Source organism: Dermacentor andersoni, chromosome 11 (assembly GCF_023375885.2).
Source record: "Dermacentor andersoni chromosome 11, qqDerAnde1_hic_scaffold, whole genome shotgun sequence".
In the NCBI taxonomy this organism is placed as follows: Eukaryota; Metazoa; Arthropoda; class Arachnida; order Ixodida; family Ixodidae; genus Dermacentor; species Dermacentor andersoni.
Window position 1 is genome coordinate 8083189 of NC_092824.1, and position 23081 is coordinate 8106269.

General features: G+C 45.8%; 1 protein-coding gene across 1 annotated transcript in view; it reads right to left on the bottom strand.

The window, feature by feature from the left end:
* Positions 1–15029: 15029 nt before the first annotated feature.
* The window catches only part of Polr1A (RNA polymerase I subunit RpI1), a 329206-nt gene continuing 321154 nt past the window's right edge, over positions 15030–23081 (bottom strand). The window contains exon 31 of the mRNA XM_050167857.3: positions 15030–15260. Coding sequence (XP_050023814.2) covers positions 15136–15260 — 125 coding nt within the window. The 3' untranslated portion in view covers positions 15030–15135. The remainder of the gene's footprint in view (positions 15261–23081) is intronic.

The window sequence follows — 23081 nt, forward strand, 5'->3', positions numbered from 1 at the left end:
TGTGCTCCTACCTTAATACATGTAGAAGAGGAATTCGTTTTTCTCGGCAACCACTGCACCAAATTTGACAAGGTTCGTTGCATTTAAAGGAAAAACTAAAATTCTAGTGACTGCTGGTTTCGGATTTTTCATTTCGGTTGTCAATTTTATCAAAAATTGGCCAAAATCGCAAATTTTCAGAAACCGAAACTATCTTGCTTATAACTCTAACTCAACAATGAAAATTGACATCAGAATTCTGTGAATTGCACCTAATAGTACATCTACAGTGAACAAAATTGATATGTTACGCATGAATCTCAAAAAAATGTAGTATTGTGGAAATACGGCTTTTGGAGAAACCTTGCACACAACGTGACCAATTCACGTAAGCTACAAATTGACATACCAAATTTGACCGCTTTTACTGTTATAATAGATGCCGTTTACAGAACAGCGATATCTGTTCTTTATGCAACGCTATTAGTTTGTAAACGTCGTGCTTATATTTCTTTCGAACTTGAATTTTTCGAAATATTTTAAACAAAATTCAGGCCCTAAATTGAAATTCCGCTTCCAATAGACACTATAATTGAACTTTCTCTCTCAAATAGAACAAATTTCATTCAAAGCGATCCAGGGGTTATCACAGAAAAACGTTTCTGCGTTTTACATGTATTTGAATAAGCCGCGTCGAAGTTGGGCCAGAGCTAAAGCTTCCTCTTAAACAATTTGTCGAGGGATGAAATACATGAATAATAATTGCACTGCCATTGCCAAAGATGTTGCAAACGAATTCTTGAACGCTACGCACTGTCAAAACGAGTAAAATATGTATGTTTCATAAGATATACTCGTATGTGCCAAAAATTGTGCCCGAAATAACTTATATTATAGCTTCCGCGTTTTTTGTGTATTTAGTAAGTAAAGAAAATATCACACAAACTTTAGAATTTTATCAGTCCGAAATCAGCAAAGCAGTGCATGCCGCTGATATGAAAAATGTAAAGGCCATGGAATGAACAAGTTGAGGGCAAATACGTTAATGAAACTTTGTCATTCAAGAACTGTGTTTACATGCTTGTGCATATGCAACGGCCAGTGAAAAATCTCGATGACGCTCTCATTTGCAACTGTGACCGGTCGTGTATTGTGAGTAAATTCATCGAAATTATAGTGTCAACAGAGACCACGTATAGACAGCAGGAGTTCTGCAAAACATACGAGGGCGAGTGAAATGAAAGTGAGCCAATGCGAATATATGAGAAACGGGGTACCTTATTTAAAAGTAGTCTCTATGAGCATTTAGACATTTGTCCCATTGACTAACGAGTCTCGTGATTCCCGTCTCATAAAAGTCCTTGGGTTCCTGCTTCAAAAAGTCTGCAACTGACTCACGTTATCGTCCGACACGAATCTGGTTCTCTTGAGCTGTTTTTTCGTTTGCCCCAAAATGTGGAAGTCGTAAGGCGACAAGTCTGGTCTGTACGGCGGATGTTCCAGCGTTTCCCACTTGAACTTTGCCAATTTTGTATGAACCACATCAGCAACGTGGGGACGGGCATTATTGGGGAACAAGATGACCCCATCCGACAATTTTCCCCGTCGTTTGTTCTTGATTGCGACACGCAGCCATTCCGGCGTTTCACAATACTGGAAACAATTGATAGTCTCTGAAGATTTAGCAAATTCTCTCAGTAATGGCCCCTGACGATCGAAAAAAAAAAAGTCAACGCCACCTTTCCGGCGGAAATGACGGTTTTTGCTTTCTTTGGGTGTGATGAATTCGAATATTTCCACTGTAAGCTTAGCCGTCGTGTCTCAGGCTCGTAATAGTGGCACCATGGTTCGTCCCTGATAACAATTGCAGACAACAAGTCGTCACCCTCTTTGTGATACCGGATCAGATGAGGCAGCGCCGAACTTCTTCGTCATCTGGCGGTGGTTCGAAATCTTGGGCACCCATTGCGCACACAAGAGCCGATAACCAAGATGTTTTATGAATTATGGTGTGAATCGGACCGTGACTGACGTTCACACGCTCTGCCAGTTCATTGATGCTTATCCTCCATTCTTGTCTCGTCAGCTCATCAACCTTTGCAATTTTGTTAGGGGGGATTGCACGATGGCTTCGGCCCGGTCTTGGACCGTCTTTGTAACTTTCACGTCCTGCTTTGAACCGTTTGCTCCAACGCTTCACAGTGGCCAATGAAATGCAATGTTCAACATAAACGGTGCCATGCGGCGACTAATTTCTTTTTGGAAAATGCCTTCAGCTGTCAAAAACTTCATGGCACCACGCTGTTCAACTGTTGGAGTGTCCATTATGTCACGCAACCATGTTTAACCCAGTGTATGAGAGCATTAAAGAACATTTATCCTCACACCTGCGTGTCACTTTTGTAAATGAGAGATGCCTGTGTGCTACGCGCATGCCTCGCATGGAGTGGGTTGGCTCACTTTCACTTGACTCGCCCTCGTACATTAGAAATACGAAGATACAATGAAATACGCAAATGCGAAGATACGGCTTGATAAAGGACAAAAAAGTGTCACTGTAAACAAAGTTCACTGCACGTATACACAAAACCTCGCAACGAAATATATAAATATACATAGAAGTCTCCAATAAATCTACGTATCTAAGGAAAAGTCACGGTATATAATTCGTCAAAGAAGGCAAATAAACATGTTGCGCAATTACAGATTCACAGAATGCTAGATCCCGCCCCCATTACATCCACTCCCCCCGATGTATCGCGCACGACGCGCTTGCTCCCAGCTTTTCTCCTTTGCGCACCCAAGACTGAGTCACCATCGTCAGCCCACCCCCCCTCTCTACTCTCTACGCTTTCACTCGCACATACAGCATGCGGCGCTCGGTCACCATGTTATCGCCCTTGGACTTCATCAAAACATGAGGGCGACGGCGAGGGCAGAAATGCGCCTGGAGTGTCCATATAATTGCTATTGCAATAATATAATAAGAGTATCCGGCAACTGAAGCGTGCCATGGCCCATTACTTTCCGCAAAAGAAGAGGTAAGAAAATCGAACTTTCACAATACGACAATTCGCTGCCCCGCAACAATGTATTTTTCTTTTTCTTTTGTGGGGCGTGGGCACCGAAATGAAAAAAAGAAACGCAAAGGAAAGTATGTTGGCCAGAATCGAATGCCTACTTTGGGCACCTAATGTGGCTACCGAAGGAATATCGAAGAAAACGTGAGACGCTTGGTCCACCGAGAACCATACGCATACTGCTTGGTATCCTACACCGGCGAGATAAGACTTTCCGGAGAGGTTGCGCTCAAGCGAACGCGGTGCAATCCGTCGAGTCCCCATAGCGATAGCGGCGAGTGACCATTGTTTCTTTTTGTCGTCTGCTAGCCAGAAAGCGTCCAGAACTCTGCCAGGTGAAAATCCACTCCGCCAGAGCAAACCGAACGCGCACCAAAGTGCGCCGCGCGGTGGTCGGAGCAACACGAGAAAAATGTATGCACTCTGGCTGGCTCTGGCAGCACATGGTTAAAAAATTAAATTATGGGGTTTTACGTGCTAAAACCACTTTCTGATTATGAGGCACGCCGTAGTGGAGGACTCCGGAAATTTCGACCACCTGGGGTTCTTTAACGTGCACCTAAATCCAAGTACACGGGTGTTTTCGCATTTCGCCCCCATCGAAATGCGGCCGCCGTGGCCGGGATTCGATCCCGCGACCTCGTGCTCAGCAGCCCAACACCATGCACATGGTTAGGGTAGCGAGAAAACAAAATTGAAGCGGCTCAATGTGTCCTTGCGAATCAAAGTCAAAGTAGAAAAAATAAATAGGGGCTTGGCTGGCTTTAGTGTCTTGACATGGATGATGTGGCGTAGGTGAAAAAAAAATTGATATTTTTTATGTGACGTGACGGCACAAAAGAACCACCACAACGCTTCATCTTATCGGACCTCGCTGCGTGCTTTGTCAACTTGTCTGATAGTGCGTTGAAATGGCTTGTCTCGTTGTATGTTCCGATGTAAGACTTTAGAAAAGCAATGCACTTTTAGCGTCAAATGTTTCTAACAGCATTAATCCCATAAAGTTCTGCAATTGAAAATCTAAAGCACAACGTTGGAAATGTCAATGCACCTTTCACATCAAAAGTTTATGGGAACTTTATACCCATAAAGTTCCGGAATTGAAATCCATGCGCTTCGTAGATTCCGCGGCCTCCGCGAGATGTCGCGGCGAGCCCTTTCGCCATCAAAACGCTCTTGAAAATTGTGTTCGGTAGGTCTCCTTGCGTTACGGTATGCGACTCCCGATGCATGGGCGATGCCGCGAAATCCAGCCCGCTTTCTCAATGTTCGCGCTAAAATGTCTTCGAGCGTGAAAAGGATATTCTAGACAAAATCTAGCATGATTTCCGGCGCCGGGAGTTGTTTTGGTCGGCGGTGCATGGGCAGCACGAAGGAGGGTAACTTTTAATCGCTTGTAGCTCCATTAATACGTAACGCTTCACTTAAATTGTGGTGCGACTGTTCTACTTAATCTGTACCCTACGAGCCTAAAAAATTTGTCCGAACCGTTTCAGGGGACCTTTAAGGCGTAAAGCACGCGCACGTTGAGAGTTCGTGTTGCGAAAACACGACGCATGCACGCGGTGTGCTCAAACGCGCGTAATTACCAGAGTTTCAGGTTTTGACGGCGTGAAAGTATCTATCTGTACATGGTTTCGTAGGTTCACATACAGTGTATATGACGCATGCGATACCCGTTTACTTAATCAGACGCATAACAATGTTAACGTTAAGCTGTAAAAATGTTAATCCTTATCAGCGGGCCCGCGGTCCTTTGCGGCCATTATAATCCTGCATACAAAACGTGCAAGTAGCCGCTGCTTATGCCTCCAATATTGAGGACGCGTCCGGCAGCAGCCGGGATGGAGGCGAAGTGCAAAAGGCCCGTGGAGAGATTCCTCGTTGGTGTTCCGTAATTCTCGCACGGGCGCGGTATGTTGCAGCAGTCGCGAAGTGCTCTGGTAATCGCGACGATATATATATATATATATATATATATATATATATATATATATATATATATATTTGCAAGTACTGCTCCAGGAGGGCACATGTAACGGCTAACAGAGGCCTCTAGAGAGCACGTGACACTACAAGTGTTCCCGTTGCCGCTTCGGTACCCTGGAGGCACCGTCAATAATACGAAATAATGACACGTTGTTACAACTAGTAAATAAAATGTAATAAATACAATCGCGCAGAGGCGCCAACTCCTGGCGTAGCGCTACCGCGCCCGCAGAAGAATTAGAAAACGCGGAAACGAGGAATTTACCGGCCCACGTACAATTACGATCAAAATGCACGTTAAACATCCCCAGGCGACCTAAATAAAGTTTTTCGGAGCCATGCACTACGACCTCCCTTGTAGCTTTAGCCGCTTTGGGACGTTAAAAACGTTAATCACCACAAACCAAATCAATACATTGGGGGCGTACATTCGAAGCTAAACGACTGCATCCGTAAGTCATAGTGAGCCTTGCAAAAGCGTCGAGAATGTGGCAACTTCTGGTGGAGCTCAAAACATAACAATAAAGTTGTTTTTATGTCACAGGTCAGCTGCAGATGCGTACACTTTGGCCGCAAGACGAAACTACATAAACAAAGACAGCACATTCGAAAGAAAGTCAACTTAAACGCGCTAAAAGCACGCACAGCATGAACACATACACCTTCTCGAAGCGGCAAGCGTGGACTAGGCTCAAAAGAAGAGGTTGTGAGGAACCGTGGCACTTCACAAAGCCGTGCGTTTTTTGCCACTTCCTCGATGTGAGCCCGCCCGACCCTATGAATCCACACTTTTCTATTTTTTGTGCGTTGCGCTCGCCAGTTAGTAAAGAAAGAAGCCTTTTGCCGCCGCTGTGTCGGTTGCGGCAACCGAAGGCGCAGTAGCCATGGCATTACAACTAAGTTCTCGTCCCTAACGCACTCGATCAGTCCGTTTGTGCGTACTTTCGTCGCGCAAGGCCAACAATGGCGGTCGGAGCACGCTGGAAAAAGGAAGATACAAAAGCGCGGCGCCTGCTTCCACGTGACACAGATTGTCTAATGGCGGAGCGGAGGAGGCAGGGACGACAAAGGCATGGAGGAGGAAACGTCGGAGAGAGAAGGGTGGCGGAAAGATCTAAGAATGGCGCTACTTTTGGAAAATTTAGGGGTTTTGTCATCGTCAGCTAGCCATCGAGCCCGCTGGTGAATGCTTTGTACCCGGAGGTTTCTTCATCGTGACGAACGGCTGGAAGAAGAGCTTCGGCAACGCTTTACAAGCTCCTCCTTGGCCTGAAACCACCGCATGTGTGGCGTTAAGTGAATAAGTAACAAAGCAGTACGAGTACGCACAAAAACGTATAACTTCAATAGGGCATGAGGTTTAGTTCTTAGGGCGAATATATCACGTTTCACCACTGCATGTCTTGCTTTATGGTGTGCCATAGTGCTAGGCGTACATACATACACAGGCAGTGGGGAGGCCAACAGAATGCCGAGTTGCATACGCTATTTACCCACATAAAGGGTGTGTACAAATACAAAAATGGTCAGAATGGTGAATATCGGTGATACCCCTTGTTTGTGGGGCGCCTGTCTTCCTCTTAGAACGCGCCGCGGTGCGAGCATACAGGTCGACCGCGTCCCTTTTTTGAACTAAAGCCCCTCCATCCACGCGCCACCGCCGCTTTCTTAAGTAGCGACAACCGCCTTTTCCCCTCACGCCAAATCCGGTTCCGGCATTTCCGCTTCCGGCATGTCCGGTTTTAAGATTTCCGGTTCCGGCGTTTACGCTTCCTGGAGTTGCGCTGCGAGAATTTCCACTGTGATTGCAGACGATGGTGAGACGCCCGTGCTTAGCAACCGGTGCTAATTTGTGTAGCTCGCTCTAGCCATTCCACCAAGCGTCATTCGTGTGCATCTATGTGCTTGTTTGCGTACGCTGCGCCCGCACGCTTTGCCTGTCGTCCCCTTTCTCTGACAAAGTGCGGAGAGCCATGGGCTGGGGCACAACACACGAACACAATTCGCCGTACACATCTGCTCGCGTCACAACACTAACACAATTCGCCGTACACCTTTGCACGCGTTACAACACGCGCGCACGCACCAATTCACTGCACACCTCCACTCATATCGCACAAGAAAAGCACACTTGTTTTCACCATGTCACTGAATGCCCTCCACGCAAATTTGAACTTGTTATATTTCATAGCTTCACGTCATTGCAGTTCTTCACGCAGTGCAAGCACTTGGGACGTTCGTTACCTTCGATCTGCCGTACGAGACAAGTTCAACCTCAGAATCAACAGCATAAACTCTATGCGTTTGCCGTACAAATTGGCGTCGCGAACTCCTTCACTAAAGTCCCTCCATACGTGCTGGCTGGAGGGGATGTATGCTTCAAAACAAGAAGAATTCAAAGGGGACAAGCTGTTGTATTCCGCTGAAGTAGTAGTTTGCGGTCGCTGTTTGCCAAATGCACGAAAAACGGGAGCGGTCTCCAAGCACCCAGGCACTACATTCCACTGTACGTTGTCTCTCGTGGCACAACTTGTCGCAGGTTGACGCGAAGCAGCGAACACGACCAGATCGCCGATTACAGTAGGCGGTGGTTCTTGGATGGAATCGCATTAACAGTTTCAACCGCAGCTGGTGCAATTAAAGCCTCTCCGTAGACGCGAAAGTAAACAACGCTAAAAAAACATAGGGTCACTTCCACTCGGAACAGGAAGCTGAAGCTACGTAAGTTCCGCTTGACGCCGGAAGCTGAGGGGGTGAGTGGGAGAGGAGCGTGAAGGAGGAGGGCAGGTTGGCGGTACTTAACCTGGTCGGCGGTGACGCGTGGATGTAGGGGCTTTATTTTGAACTGGTGCGTGGACACACACAGCGTCGCTATTGTCACGTAGTACTGACGGCAAAGCACACAATAGCAATACTGTGAATGACGAAACTAACTTTTATTGGCCGAACCTGTGTCCACAGAAGCAGGCTGCACTTAAAACACAACGATAGCGGTGAACACAGTCGGCGATCGTCGATATCTGATCAGTGGTTCAAGCGCGTCAGATTTTATATATGAGCCACCGAACGTTCGAGAGTAATCGCTGGTGCCCGCGTGTCTTCCAGAAAGTTCTACACCATTCTCGTCGCGCATGCATGCAATCAGATTACACAAGGTTCGGCGATGACAGACAGCGGATAGAACGATCGATATATTCGACAAACTTCCGATACATGCGGGCGCGTCCCGCGCTGAGCGATAGCATTTGTTTGGCGGGGAAGAGCGGTCACCCAAAAAGACAAGTACACGCGTCAGTATGAAGTCCAGAAGTCTGGGCGACAGCGAAGACGCCTCTGAAATGTATCAGTTACCCAGTAAGACGCGCCACTCGACTCCAGAAGATGCCGCATAGGAAAATCAGCTTTAATTAGTACATACCACACTACATCCTGATTCGCTAAACGAACATAAAAGTCTTCTGCAAGGAAATATTACTTTACTTGGTGCCGACAAGAATGACGAAACGATAACTAGCAACGATTGCTAACTAGCATTACCAGCTACTTCCACAGTGCAGGTGAGCTTGGCTCCGACAGATAACTACGCCGACATCACGAGCATTCGCTGAGCGTTTATAAGGCTGCAAGTATGCACGGTGTGAAGTTGCGAAATGATGGCGTTCTAGCGACGGACGCACAGAGACGATAGAAAAAAGAAAAAAAACTTAGCCTTTCACTCAACCAGGTCGCGCGAGCTCAGAGATGGTTTGTTTCGCTAGCTCAAACATATAAAAATATACATTTGCGTCATTGTCGAGATTATTCGCATGAGTCAGTAATAACAAAAACAGAGAGGTAAACTGCACATGCCGATGCATACCTGTCACAAAGTGCATCCCTAATCCAGGCTTCACGGCGCTGTCGATCGCATTTTACCGACGGAAATTGGAAAATCTGCATTGTCCTGCTGGGATCGTCACGGTAGGTGCAGCCGTAAACGAGAAACGACATTGGCATAGCACCAAATTTCGATGGCAGTAATGTTCGAAAGGGGTTCCATACGCGCGGCAGCGAGAATGACAAGGCTGACAAGTGAATGAAAGAACTTTATTGGAGTTCCGGCGAGGACGCGAACTTGCCGCATACCCAAGTCCCGCGTCGGGACTGGCAGGTCTAGCCCACGGTCACGGGCACGCCGGACAGCCAGAATTTGCTTGTCTAGAGCGGGGCACGCAAACACGAGTCCCACTCCCCCTTGCTGAACTTGGGGTATCGCGACCCGCACTCCCGGAGCATGTATGGTATAGAGTGGAGGTCTGCCCGCTAGACGGGCAGGCGCCGTCGCGTTATACGTCGGGGTAAACCCTGTAGAACGGCAAGACACGGATATGTGCCGGTCTGTAAGAGTGTAGAGAAACGGCTGGCACCCTATTCCACTGACAAGTGCAGCGCTTGCCACGGCCGTACTTCACCCATACGGAGGAGAGAGCAGAGTCCGGCCGTGCGCCTGCCAAATTGATTCGGTTATCAGCCGCTAGGGCGCTGCGCATGCGCAGTTGGGCGCCGCACAAGGCGGGCACGCCTGCTCGTCTCTCGTTGGCTGGTCGGAGGCGGACGGTGTCTGGCCTAGTATATTCTAGGCACTATAGTGTCGCGTCGCGCCAACGTTGTTCGGGTGTCGTGACAACAAACATGGCGCTTGCTCAAAGCGAAGCGAAGCAGGGACGCGAGGCCTAAGCTACAGCCGCATCAGACAGTCTATTTTTCTCCTTCCTATGATTTTTACTAGAGTTATTTAGCACCCACGGAGATAGTGGGTGCCTTCTGTGGCACCCACAGAAGGCAGCAAGCCGGTGCACCCTTCCAGGCCTCGTCAGTGCATGGGAGCGCAGGAAGTGCGTTGTGTTTACGAGAGCGTCGAAAGTATTTGAAGCCATGGTCTTCGTGATTTTTTTGTTCCATGCTACGCGTGCGCGTCGCAAACGAGAAGTCCATCACATACACGTGCATTCTGAACAGGACATGTTCAGTGCGTGGCGAAATAAGTAGTGTCCGATTGGCGCACCCAGCGAACACGATTGGTATATGCGGTTCGTTGCCGCGAAGTGGTGAATGCCGGCCGCTCACAACTTTCGGAAGTAATGATACGATCAGTAGCGATAAGTTTTTATTGCCTCGTTATTGTTGCCATTCAGCGTGTGAGCCGTTTCGCCGGCTGCAATGCGCCGTGGTGACCGCGACGTTCGAGCTGTGTTCTTGCTGTTACGAAATGTGTTCGCAAGCTACAAACCGCGATATATATGTGCGATGTGTCGCAGCATTTAAGGCAGCAAATATTTTAGCTTAGCTTGGCTTTGGAGCGTTAGATGCATTGCTGGATGTAGAAGTGCTCATTCTACGCAATGTGCGTGTGCTCAGAAGTAAACTGTGCAGAAGTGTTGCCGATCGCGTTTTCATATTTAGTACCCTTACATATAAGCCCTATCACACCGGCGTTTTCTGCTTCGTGCATGCATCATTAGTTTCAGAAGTTGTTACTGTACTTTTGAAGGTGGTTCTATGGTGGGGGAGTTTAGAGAAGTTCATAATAGTTACGTGCGTCAAGACATACAGCCTTGTCCTGAAATGTAGACAAGCCTGACAGCACTACTGTCGTAAATAAAAATTTCGGGCAGCCTTGCTTTTTATTGTGTGGACATTGGTGTGGATGGCAAGAATATCTAGATTTCACAAAGTAAACTGTTTTATATTTTGTGATGCGTCTTACATATACCCAAAAATCCTAACTGCTCGTTTTTGGCTGGTGACTAGGCACACAGTCTGTTTGTGATGACACCAGTGGCATGGTAGATAAATATGTTATAGGTGAGAACTGGGTACGTCCTTCTTATTAAGTACAAATTTTACATTTGCTGACAAAAAGCAATGTGAATGTAAAAATGAACACGTAAGACAAGTAGTAACAAGTGTCACAGGTATGGTGATACATGATATTCTGCTAGCAGCCAGCATAAATGCTTGAATGAAATTTTGCCTAGAGTTCTTCCTCACTGGCTAGCTATGGTCACATTATTAATGCAGGCTGAATTTGGTAAGCGAAAGTTTGCCGTTACTTTGTATATCCACTCTATTTGATTATCTGGTTCGTGTCGCCTGTTTTGGCACGAGCCTTCAGTTTAAAGCGAACAATAGCACAAGTACCAGCATTATGTGCCTGATAAGTGCTTTTTCTTTCTTTGTGTTCATTTTTCCAATAGTCATTAGCAAATAATGTGCATTAAACTGACCTGGGCCTGCAAAGTATGTCCATTAAACGTTCTTCCGGTGCACTTTCATGTGCCAGTAAGCTTACTCCTACCTATCATTCGTGGGTGTAGGATGTTGGACGCTATAAGTGGCTATCTGACTGATCTTTATTTTGCATAGGCCACGGTTCCACTCATTAACTGCACCATTTTCAGCTGCACTGCCAGACTATGGAAAGGGGGACCTCGCCTCTTGTCATTCTTTAGCATGTTCATGGCCACAGTGCATTGTCCCTGAGAAGTCAGCTGCTATCACAATATAAAACGTGCCTGATGGCTGCTACGAGTTTATTCTGAACACAAATTTTCACAGTTATCTCAGCATTAGTTATGTGATCGAAGCCAGCCAATGAGCACGAACTGCTGGCAAAATTTTCAAGCGACTCTGCCGGCAGAGTGTCTGCTCCCTATATTATGTTAGCCACACTGCTTTGTCAGTGTGCAGAATTGTTATTTTTTGACAGAAATTTACTACCCAGCCAGATGAGATATTGCCAAACCATCAATTTTAGGCCCATACGCATGGTCACTTCTTTATTTTATGATATTCTGGACATGACACCCACGTCTAGCTTAGATTAGCAACATCAGCTTAACTTATGCACGGAGTTGAGTTGCTGCATGTGAGAAAAAAAAATCACTGCATAGCTAATAGGAATTAGACTGGTACGAAAAAATTATTTGTCTTTATGGCTTGTTGTATAAGTGGTGCTGTTCATTTGATGCACACAGTAACACGTAAACACAAATGTATGTGTACCTTGCATTTACGTGCGTGTGTGTGTGAATAAAACAGCACAACTTCTAATATCAAGGCAAATTGCACCAACTATACCCTTAAAGATGTTCTATGTGGTATTCAGCTGATCTTATTGAAATTTTATCACATGGTGCAGTTACAACATTTCATACCTGTATGTAAACCAATTTAGGAACTCTATTCACTGCTTGTGAGAATGCATATTTTAGGCCAATGCAGTACCATACGCCAGTGTCGTCTGCTGCAGCACCTCCTCTACATAAAGGAGGCGATGTCTGCTGTCAAAGGTAGTTGCCAACCTTGAACACCTTTGGTCCGTCGTATGGTTGCCAGCTGTCAACAGGCCGCGTCGCCCAATAGGCGTGCGCGTGCGATCCACTTGTGCGCATTGAATGTGTACCGAATTTTGCGACACCATCCGCCTTTTGGGCTTCCGCACGCGGGTGGACGAGGGCGGAATGGACGGGCGGATTGACCATGTTTGGGCCCTTAACTGGATACGGCCACATCAAGGTCACGCCGTTGGAAATTGCTGCCGATTCTGCTAGGCGGGGTCGTCCATACTGCTTCGCGCACTACTGTTTGCGATTAGACCACCCAAATGGTGTTTATGATTGGATATGACGTGTATTTATGCCTTAGGAATAGATTCCTTTCTTTCTCTTCATTTCCTTTTATTGATTTTTAATGCTGCTCGGTGACGGCCGAAGTGTCGGCTTTTATTCTATGTTATTGTACGATTCCCTTTCGAGAAGAAATATTTTTCGTTCTTCAAGCAGTATGTATCCCTCGTGTGTATTTTTGCGCATATAGTTTTTCATCAGTACGTCTTGCGAGGCGCAGCCAGAAAAAACATATGTAAATGTCCTGCTTGCCACTTCAAACAAATAAAACATGGGCCCCATCCCGCGCCCTGTACTCAGATTTACAAGTACTCTGATAGAAAAGAAAAAAAGCTGCAATGCAACATACCATTCATGTTTCCCTCTTCCTCGCGCCACAGAATGCGGAGTAATTGGCACGTCTTTTTTTTTTTTATTGCGGACGGCACTCGGCAACTGAAATCAGTTTCAGGTAGCGATTATATATGCTAATTTTTGGCTCGTAGGGCGTCTGAAATTTCATGTCCAGTCCATGCTTAACAACAACAAAACTCAGTGCCCTTCCACTCTGTGAAGGATGACCAGCGAATCTGTGTATGTGGGCTCCTTAATGGTGAACTGGCCCTCCGCTGCGGGTCGGCTCGATATTGTACTATTTTCGGTATCGGCCAACTGGCCCACATATAGTTTGGCCCACGCGTCCAAACCAGATCCCGGAATTCTATTTGCAATTCGTAATTCTGTTAAGGTGCACGTTAAAGAACCCCAGTACCTTAAGAGCTGTACAGTTAGAGGTTGGGTTGCGTCTGCTCGGATAGGGCTCTGCGAAGGTGCAGCATGTGCACAATCCCAAGTTCCAGGGGCAGTCTAGCGGGATGAAAAGGAGTGTGGTTGAGGCTAACCGTTTCATTAGGGGACTGAGTCAATGACTTCGGTACAGTGTAATGGAGGTAAACTAGGATGTGTACGAGCCTGGCTGTCACCCGTTTGTACAGGATGGCATTCACTACAGTGGTGGTACCACGGGAAGGAGGGTAGGCAGTAGGAAAGGCCGCCAAGCAACAGCTTACTTGGGGGGGGGTCTGCATGTTGCGACATGCATGTCCGCATGTCGCGACATCCGGTAATTCGCCCTGATACTGCAGCTTGTCCAGGAGCGCTTTTGCTGGCCACATGTGCGTCACATCACAAAATAATTCGTGGCCTGTTGCGATCAATGATAACGCTACAGCGACCTTCAAGTGTGCCACTTCTACACCCACTAATTCCTCCACATACACCTTTTGAACAAGTTGGTATCGACCTCCAGGGCCCCTTTCCACGATCGTCGAAAAACTGTTGGGTCATCGTCTGTGTTGACCAGCCCACTTGGTACCCAGAAACAGCAGCTCATCCACCGCTGCTTGCGCCGCAAATTTCTTGTTGCGTTTTGTTATTCTACGCCATGGCCCACCTCAAGTGATTGTAAGTGACCGCGGTAGGCAGTTCATTCCCGACGCTGTAGAAGAGCTGCTGCGAGAGTGCAATGTACATTTCCTACATTCAACACCATATCGTCCAAAGACCAACGGTCTCGTTGAACAGACAAACCGAACTCTGACGAACATGCAGGCCATGTACATGTCCGCTGACCTCAAGAACTGGGATGACGTCTTGCCATTCATCGTGTATGCATATATAGCAAAGCAAAACATGAAACAACTTACCGCCCTTTCAACCTGCTTTATGCCCGATCGTCGCGGATCTCCCTTGAGGCCATCCTACCGCCTTCCCTATACTCCGAAGATTCAATCGCCAGGACTGCCTTGCTGAAGAAGCCCAAGAGATAGAGCGTATTTGCGCGGTAACATCACAAAACAGCTGAAAACAGTGGTACGGCCACACTCAAAATCAGTGTCTCTTTAAAAATGTTATTTGGTGTGGCTTTGGACCCCACAGGGCAGGTACGGCTTGCACCGCAAGTTTCTGTCACACTATGTTGGCCTGTTAGCTGTTTTAGACTGAGTGACTTACGTGGTCACATGCCCATTGCCTACAGATCGGCCGTCCAGCAAAACCCAACTTGCACATGTTGCTCGTCTTAAGCGCTATTATTTTGTTCACTGAACAATGACTCTTCCAGCGAGCTTCGTCGGCAAAAGAGGGATTGTAACGTGGCGAGAGAAGAAAGTTGAAGAAGAGGACGACAACGGTACCTGTACAGCAGCACTTCAACGGCTATCTTCCCGATAGATCATCTCTACTAACCTTACTCTGTAAATAAACACACAATCATCTGTAACAATATGAAAAAATAAGCCTCAAATAGGCACTAAAATAAACAATAAACTTTAAGAACTGGTAAAATATTAGTTTAATATTTGAACAAATGAGCATCCAAGACAGTAAAACCATTTTAGCAATCAGTGGTCCTGCAATGGCCGACCAGAGCAGCGATGGGTTTAGCGTGAGCGCAACTTGAAGCTGGGGACCTGAGGCTGCCGTAGCTGCATGCAACCCGTGCCCAGGGGCACCACCCTGCCCACCACAAGCCGGGCGGATGGGGAGTTGAGGTGGTCTTCAGCACCTGAAATCAGGAAAACACGGGCGGAGAGGGGGTCATAAACCATGATAATCATTGACGTTGTGCTCCTCTAAATGACATATTGTTATAAAGAAAGCCAACAAAATTAGGCATGTAAGTGGCAAACTGAACGAATGCTTTTGGAATGATTTCCCCAGGCAAAAGTGAGAGAGAAAAATGCTGTATTAAATATATACAGAGTTGCCCAACTAGCTTTAGTCAAGCTTGTGAATTACGCATTCCCAAGCGTTCGAAGCGAACGCAATGAAATGCATGTAAACTAGGGCTTTTTTTTTTTTTCACCTACACTTCAAGCAGGCTGGTGCAGACTAACGTAGTTTAGCACGGATGCTATGACGTTTCATGCTGCACTTCACTTACTGGATTCTGCCCAATCAAGCAGAGTCCTACTCAAGCAGATGAAAAGCTAGAACTAAAATTCAGGCTAGTTGGTTATTCATGATCATCAAATAACAGCGCATAAATAACTAGGGATCCACATAGAAGAGACATACACAGTGCTGACTTTTAACTGGTCTTTATTTTATAGCGGGCGCACATTTATAAATCTTTTTCATGGTAATCCCGTGAGCGCAACCATGTTTGATCATGTGGCGACGCATCCATTGGTTGCCTCAGCTGCCTCTGTGTTTAAAATGAATGCGCATGACGCATGCGGCTCAGCAAAACTGTTTTGGCGGACATCGTAGACAGCGGCTGGGTGGATGACACGAAACATTGGCCGCAGCTTCGGAGGACATGCAAGCACCTTTTGAGCTCATCACGCCTTGTACAACCAGTGCGGGCGGCGTTTATATATAGAATCGGGGCTTGAAATCCATTCCAAGGTGCCTAACCTTTCTGCTTCTGAATTAAATCAGAATCAGTGTCTTTCACTCCTTGTTCTTTATTTGGCACAGTAACTGTGAAACGGTGGCTTGTCATGTTTCTGGCTCAGCAACGTTCCTCAGTGTGGTCACTATCGAACTGCTTATAACAGTGGAGCTGTTAGAACCTCGCTGGGTTTCTCTTGACGTCCGCAGCATTGCCGGCCTGAAGGAAAGAGCTGAGAGAGAGTGAAAGCAGAGTATAAAGATAGCATCGTGCAGCATAGCGACGCAACGAGGGTGGATGGAGCCTAGCAGGGCAGAAGGAGCAGCACGGCGAGGACGCAGGTGGTGTGAAGTCATTGCTCTCCGATTAAAAACCAGCGCGCTCGCTTCAGCACTCCTGTTTCTAGCAGTGGAAAAAATTGTGTGGCTCTGTTATCGCAAACACCAGAGACCAGCAGAGTTGGAGGAAGCCCAGCAAAAATTAAAATAAGTGTACGGTTTGGCACTACTTTACTGGCCTTCCCCCAGCTTCGCTGGTCTCTGGTGTTTGCGATAGCAGAACCACGCAAATTCTTTTTTTCTCCCAAATGCCTCGCAGGTGCGCTCAGTTGCAACAAATTTTTGTTGCAGCACTCAAGGCTTAGAACATAGACATTTTGTACTTTGTAATAGCTTGTAGCAAAGACATATTATTGTTAGTCATTCGTTTACCCTGTGGACCGTAACAGAATGTTCTGCTTCGAACATTCATGCGATGTCCATATTGCTGTGACCCATGCTTCGCAGCATTGATTCTATTCCCTTATGCTTGATACATGGGCAATAGACTTGTGTAAGTGCGAGTTGAGGTGGATAGGCGTAGAAAACGTTCAAGGAATTTACTGTGCCAGTAAGCGGCACACGGCTTTCGCATTGCGAGAAATGGTCAAAAGAATCTAAAATCATTTTTTCAGTTTCAATAACCTTTTTTCTACCTGATTCTGAAATGCCATCACCGAAGAGCACGTAGAAGTGCTATAAAAATTTTTTGTATCAGCCAAGGTAGCAAAAGATTTTGCGGAAATCACGAAAGAGCAGCGTTTTTCAAGCCGCTATATCTCCAGAACGGCGCAACTGAGCACCGCCATCGTGGTCTCATTGGAAAGCACGTTTCTCTGTCTTCAAGTTCACGCTACTTCGGCTATCCCCTCCGTACACGAACAAGCGCACAAAAAAAAATCATTGAAGGTCGCTCCGGAGTCTCCGATTGGCCCCGCCCACCACGCAACTCCAGTGCGACTCGCCATTGTTCCGGCACGCGCTCCGTATGGGCGTTGTCTCGGTGCAAGGAGCAGATGTGCAAACTCTGTACTTTGACCACCCTGATCTCGATGAAACGAGATAAGTATCGCACTTCTGCAATATCCGTGCTTCTACGGACATCGCAGAGACACTGCCGACCCCTCCGTTACTTGATGTCTCATCCCCACGGCTAAGCATTCCGAACATCAGTGACGTGAACTTTGTGACCAAGCGCTTCGCGCGTGGCATCTCCGGACACGTGGAGACACAATCTAGCTATCTATGATATGCGCATACAACAATCCACCATGCCACGTTTTTTACACGCCGAAAAATTAAGTAAAAAAATCATCGCCCAAGCACTCCGTACAAATGTTCAACCAGCGAAGCTGAAATGTGCAGCCTCGGTGTTTACCACTAGGTTAATCCTGATGGTTCATTAAACTATGGCTTGGTAGACTGCCAGATCCTCAGTACGCAGTTGCTGCTTGCGCTCAGCTGCACAAGCCTGTTCTTGTGCCCGGGATGCAGCATCGGCATGGCATAGATGAGCTCATTCCCGGTTCCACTCATGGTGTTGCTGATCAAAAGCTCGCTGCTCCTCAGGAGTACGTAGGATGCATGGCCTACCTATTTCGAAACCCGAGAGAAACTGCGTGCACGCGCTTGGCTACGAGAGAGAGCAACGACGTCATTACTGGTGCAGCTAATCCAACACCACCTAGATAGCACAAGACCTTTTCACTCCAATCCATGACATCATGTTACCTGGCCCAACTGCCACAGAATCTAATGGGGATGCTCCCAAGTAGGCAACAGTGATTTTGACGTCACCGCTTTCATCACGCCAGCCTTACCAATGTAAATTTTGGGCCAGGTAGCATGACTTCATGGATCGGGGTAAACAGGCCTTGTGCAATCTAGGTGTTGTTGGCTAATCATGCGCCTCTCTTTTTTCCTCTTTTTTTTTCTGCGCATGTGCATAGAGTTGCGCCAGAGCAGTTATTGATGCACAGGCAACAGACGGATGGACGAATCGGCTAGCCACATACAGCTTTACTGTAATGCTACACAAACCATTTGGCATTCATTAAGCGACTACAGCTTAAGCAGTCAGCCAATGCATTAGGTTCAATGGCAACAGGGCGGGAGATTCATCACGACTGTATTTAACCAGGAAGTACTTATTAAGCATGTGCATATTAAGAGCTTTTACTGCACAATTTTAGGACCTGCTACGCTTTTGTGGGATATTGCACAACAGCTGGTCTGCAATCTGGCCAACATGCTCTCCACAGAGCAGCAGAGGAGGATGTCTTGGAGGAAAAAAGGCAAGTAAATCTTTTCAGACTAAAGGCAAAACACTCCAGAAGCCCCACATCTCGTAAGACATCAATCACTACAGCCCTGATGCCCTGTGATAAATTATTGTCCAAGGTACAACTTTGAAATCCATCTTCCGAGAACTAAACGAGAAGAAAGGGGGTTGGCCGAGGGGCCCGATTTTTATTAGTCATATCATAAGAAGCCAACAAACACTAACACCACGAACAACATAGGGGAAATCACTTGTGCTTAATAAATGAAATAAAGAAACAATAAATTAATGAAAATGAAAGTGGATGAAAAAACAACTTGCCGCAGGTGAGAACACTCCCACAACCTTCACATTTCTCAGAAATTCGAAGGTTCGGCGAAATACACACAACTGCTTTTCTTGCCTCCTGCTCAGCATGTTCCGCTGATTTCTTCGCGACTGCTTAATCTATTTCAATTCCTTCTTTTTTTTTTTTGCTATGTTCACTGCAGTGCAGTTCAGGGCGTGACATTCTTGCTTGTGCAGTGCAAGTGATCTCGGATTAATGATTTAATTAGTTTTCACAGTCCAGATGCATGTCGTACAATCACTTCATAAAAGATGGGGAACTGGAAAAAGTCACGTTGTAAGTATAAAATCTACGAATGTAACACACTCAGCCATTCATTTTCAAACGCACAGTGCTTTAAACGAGTCTTCTATCACATTTTGTAAGTTGTTCATGCTTGGGACAAGCCCAAAAGAAGAAAATATTGTAAATAAAGCAGCTATGATAGCATCGCAAAAGCATTACCACTATCTCTGCCAATTTTCATCAAAATTCATGAATAAGGAAGCTGTCTTCGAAAGCCATGTCCCTTCTGAATTGTTACTGTGTAATAATTGGTACTCACTCTTGCCGACGTTTCTAGGTTGAAGTCCTTTTTTTTAGAAGTTAGTGATACAACGCTGGAGGATGAGCAAATTTTTTCATCCTCGAGTAAAGCCATGCATTGCGAAGGGCCGGCAACACAGGAAGCCCTTGTGCAGCAGCTGTCTGTGAACTTGGCCACACAATCATTCCATTTCTTATGAGGAAGCTTTAGCTCAGGTGCTCCTATCTAAATACACGTAAAAGGAGAATTCGTTTTTCTTGGCAACCACTGCAGCAAATTTGACGAGGTTTGTTGTATGCAAAAGGAAAACTTAAAATCTCTGACTGTTGGGTTCAAATTTTTTATTTAGATGGTCAATATTTATGAAAAATTGGCAAAGAATGCAAATTTTCAGAAAACAAAACTATCAAGTTTACAACTCTAACTCAGCAAGGAAAAATGATAGCACAATTCTGTGAATTGCATTTTACAGTACATCTAAAGCAGACAAAATTGATATGCTACACATGAATCTGAAAAACTTCAGTAATATGGAAATGCAGCATTTGCAGAACCCTTGTACACAACAAATTGACATATCGAATTTGTCTGCTTTGAATGATCTAATGAAAGCCATTTACAGAACCGCGATATCTGTTCTTGATGCAGAGCTATTTATAAACTTTGTACATCTTTTTTCGAACTTGCGAAAACTTTAAAATTCTTTTAACAAAATTCAGGCCTTATATCAAAATTCTGCTTCCAACAGTCACTAGAATTTAACTTTCTCTATCAAATACAACAAATTTCATAAAAGTGGGTCCAGAGGTTATCTCAGAAAAGCGTTTCTGCATTTTACATGTATTTGAATAGGCGGCGTCAGTTCGGCCTGAGCTAAAGCTTCCTTTTAATAGTATGCCAGTCAATATTTTTACAGCCAACCACAGCACATCTTTTCCCTCTACTGCTCCACATTTTGCAGCATGAATGGAGCACAGTGTGTTATGGCATTTTTCACTGGTTGATTCGAAGCAGGATATCTTGCTCCATGGCAACTAATCCGAATTTCACTGGTCGATCTGGAACGGGTTCGCGCTTTCCGCTGGTTGTTTCAGATCAACTTGCTCCATCCAGATCGCTCTCACTTGCTCCACCACCAAGGCACAGATTCGGGGGGAAATAGCTCGCGCCACTTCTGCCTTCAAGCGAAATCAATACCCAGTCGGTACTCACAACATTGTGTTGCTCCGCAAAATGGCTGCGTCCAGTGCCACTGTAGAGCTTGCGTTTAGCAATGAGAGATCAGATGACAGCGATTACGAGGTGACGCAGGTGCTGCATGAAGCCTTCTATGTACATTGTCCATGCACAATCGTTGCGGGTGTGACATGGAAATGACGGACTCTGCGACTGCCACGGTCAAATTACGCACGGCGACTTTGGTTGCCGTGGAAACTTACAGAGCGGAAGTCGGGCATGGCTTCTGTAACTGGTTTATATGACGTGTACGCAGACTTCCTGTGTGATCCGCCCTGAAGCGTTTTTGCGCTCCGCTGGCTGATTTGGAATTGTGAAACTCAAGTGCTCACTCGAGGATTTCGGTGGCAACTCCAGATCGACCAGTGAAAAATGCCATTAGTGAACATCCAATTACATTTCCGACAGCTGACGGCACGGTAGCAGAAGAGAAGCGGTAACGGTTTCGCATTCGTGTGCTTTCACTGAGGCAGCGCGCGGCACACTTGCAGAAGCGCCGTTTCATTCTTCTAAACAAACTTCTAGCTCCGCGAAAAGGGTCAACATTTGGCACAGCAAAAAAGGAGAACAGCTTATACCTTGTAAAAAAACGATTTTCTTTTTCAAGGAGGAAGACTGAAAGGGTGTTTAAACAATGGTTACAAAGTTTGTCAAACTGCGAATTATACAAATGGATGCATGCAGGCCTCTCAAATTATCCAGCTGCTGTTTGTCAAATATGAACTTCCATCAATGCGCCCAAGTTTCCCAACTAATTGCAGTATATTCAGTATAATTCATATCGTAAATTATGGTACTGCACAAATTCTATGAATTAACTGAATATTCAAATAAAGCGAGATTGAATTATCAAGCTTTTCTCCATATCTAAGGTGGACAAAACTGACATATTATACACCGCTCAGAAATATACTACTAATCTGTTACTGCGATGTTTCGGAACCCTTGAAAACACTGTCAAAAATTTATGTAAGCTGTAAATTAACATGGCAAAATTGTCCGGTTCAAATCCTCCAACAGATGCAGTTTACAGAACTGCAATACAGTCTACACTCGTTACAACGGACCTGCATACAACAGACTTTCGGATATAACGAAGCACAAATATACCTTAAGATTGCTCTGCCTATTTTATTAATGCAACAAAGTTCGCTTTTAACGGACCATGCTACAATGGACTATCGGTTACAGCGGACGAAATTAGCGCCAATTTGTTTCAATATCGGGCATATAAAACGAACTTTTGCTGTGTCGACACGGGCTGACAATGGGCTTGCGAGGGTAAGCCGAAGATCGCGCGCGCGAGGCAGGAAGGCGCAGCAGAAGCGTGCCCTCTTCTTTCCCGCCTTAGGCACGAGGCGGAGGCGAGGGAGAGGGGAGGTTCTACTCAGGTGGCTGCTGCTTACGGCCGCCATATCTTGAAAGCTATCTGCGATGTGGACAAAGTGCGCACCCATGCGGGTGCTTTATTTTGAAAGCGATCTGCGATGCGGGCAAAGTCCGCTTGTCACTCATTCTTTGCAATAACATTGCTACACATCGCAACCAAAGTCTCAGAAGTGAGGCGTTCTGGATATTACGGACTTCGGGTAAAACGGGCATTTTTTTGCCGGATTATCATGGTCCGTTGTTACCAGAGTCGACTATATCTGGTTTTGGTGCACAGTTACAGATTTGTAAACTTTGTGCTTATATATTTTTTTAAAGCTTTCCAATTTTCAACAATGTTTGTAAGAAAAGGTACATACCATAAACGAAAATTCTGCTTTCTACAGTCACTAGAATTCCCAAATACACAAATGCCATTCAAACAATCCAGGAGTTGTCCAGGGGTTTTACACATATTTTAATAGGTGGCACTGAAGTTGGCCCCGAACCAAGGCTTCCTCTTAACACCAACTGGCTACCAGATGCTGCAGACTGAATTTTTCCTTCCACAAGTCCAAAATACAGTGTGTATGAGTGGCTTTTATCCTGAGAGACATGCACGCGCCATCTTAGCCAGAACATTGTAGCTTTATCTGTGGGTCCCTTGCTTGCTGTTGAAAAAGTGAAGGAGAGAAGCCAGTGTTGATACTTGCCAGATTTTAGTACCACAACAAATTAATGACAACAAAACATTCATTTGCAATTAAAGGCCAACTGCAAAGAAATGTAGAATGGTGTTTAAAAAGCCCAATTTTGGAATAATGTTAAAGAAAAACTTCTGCGTTTAAAGTACTACAGTCGACTTCCTTTAATTCAGCCTTGAAGGGACCAACAAAATTTAGTTTCCGGAGGG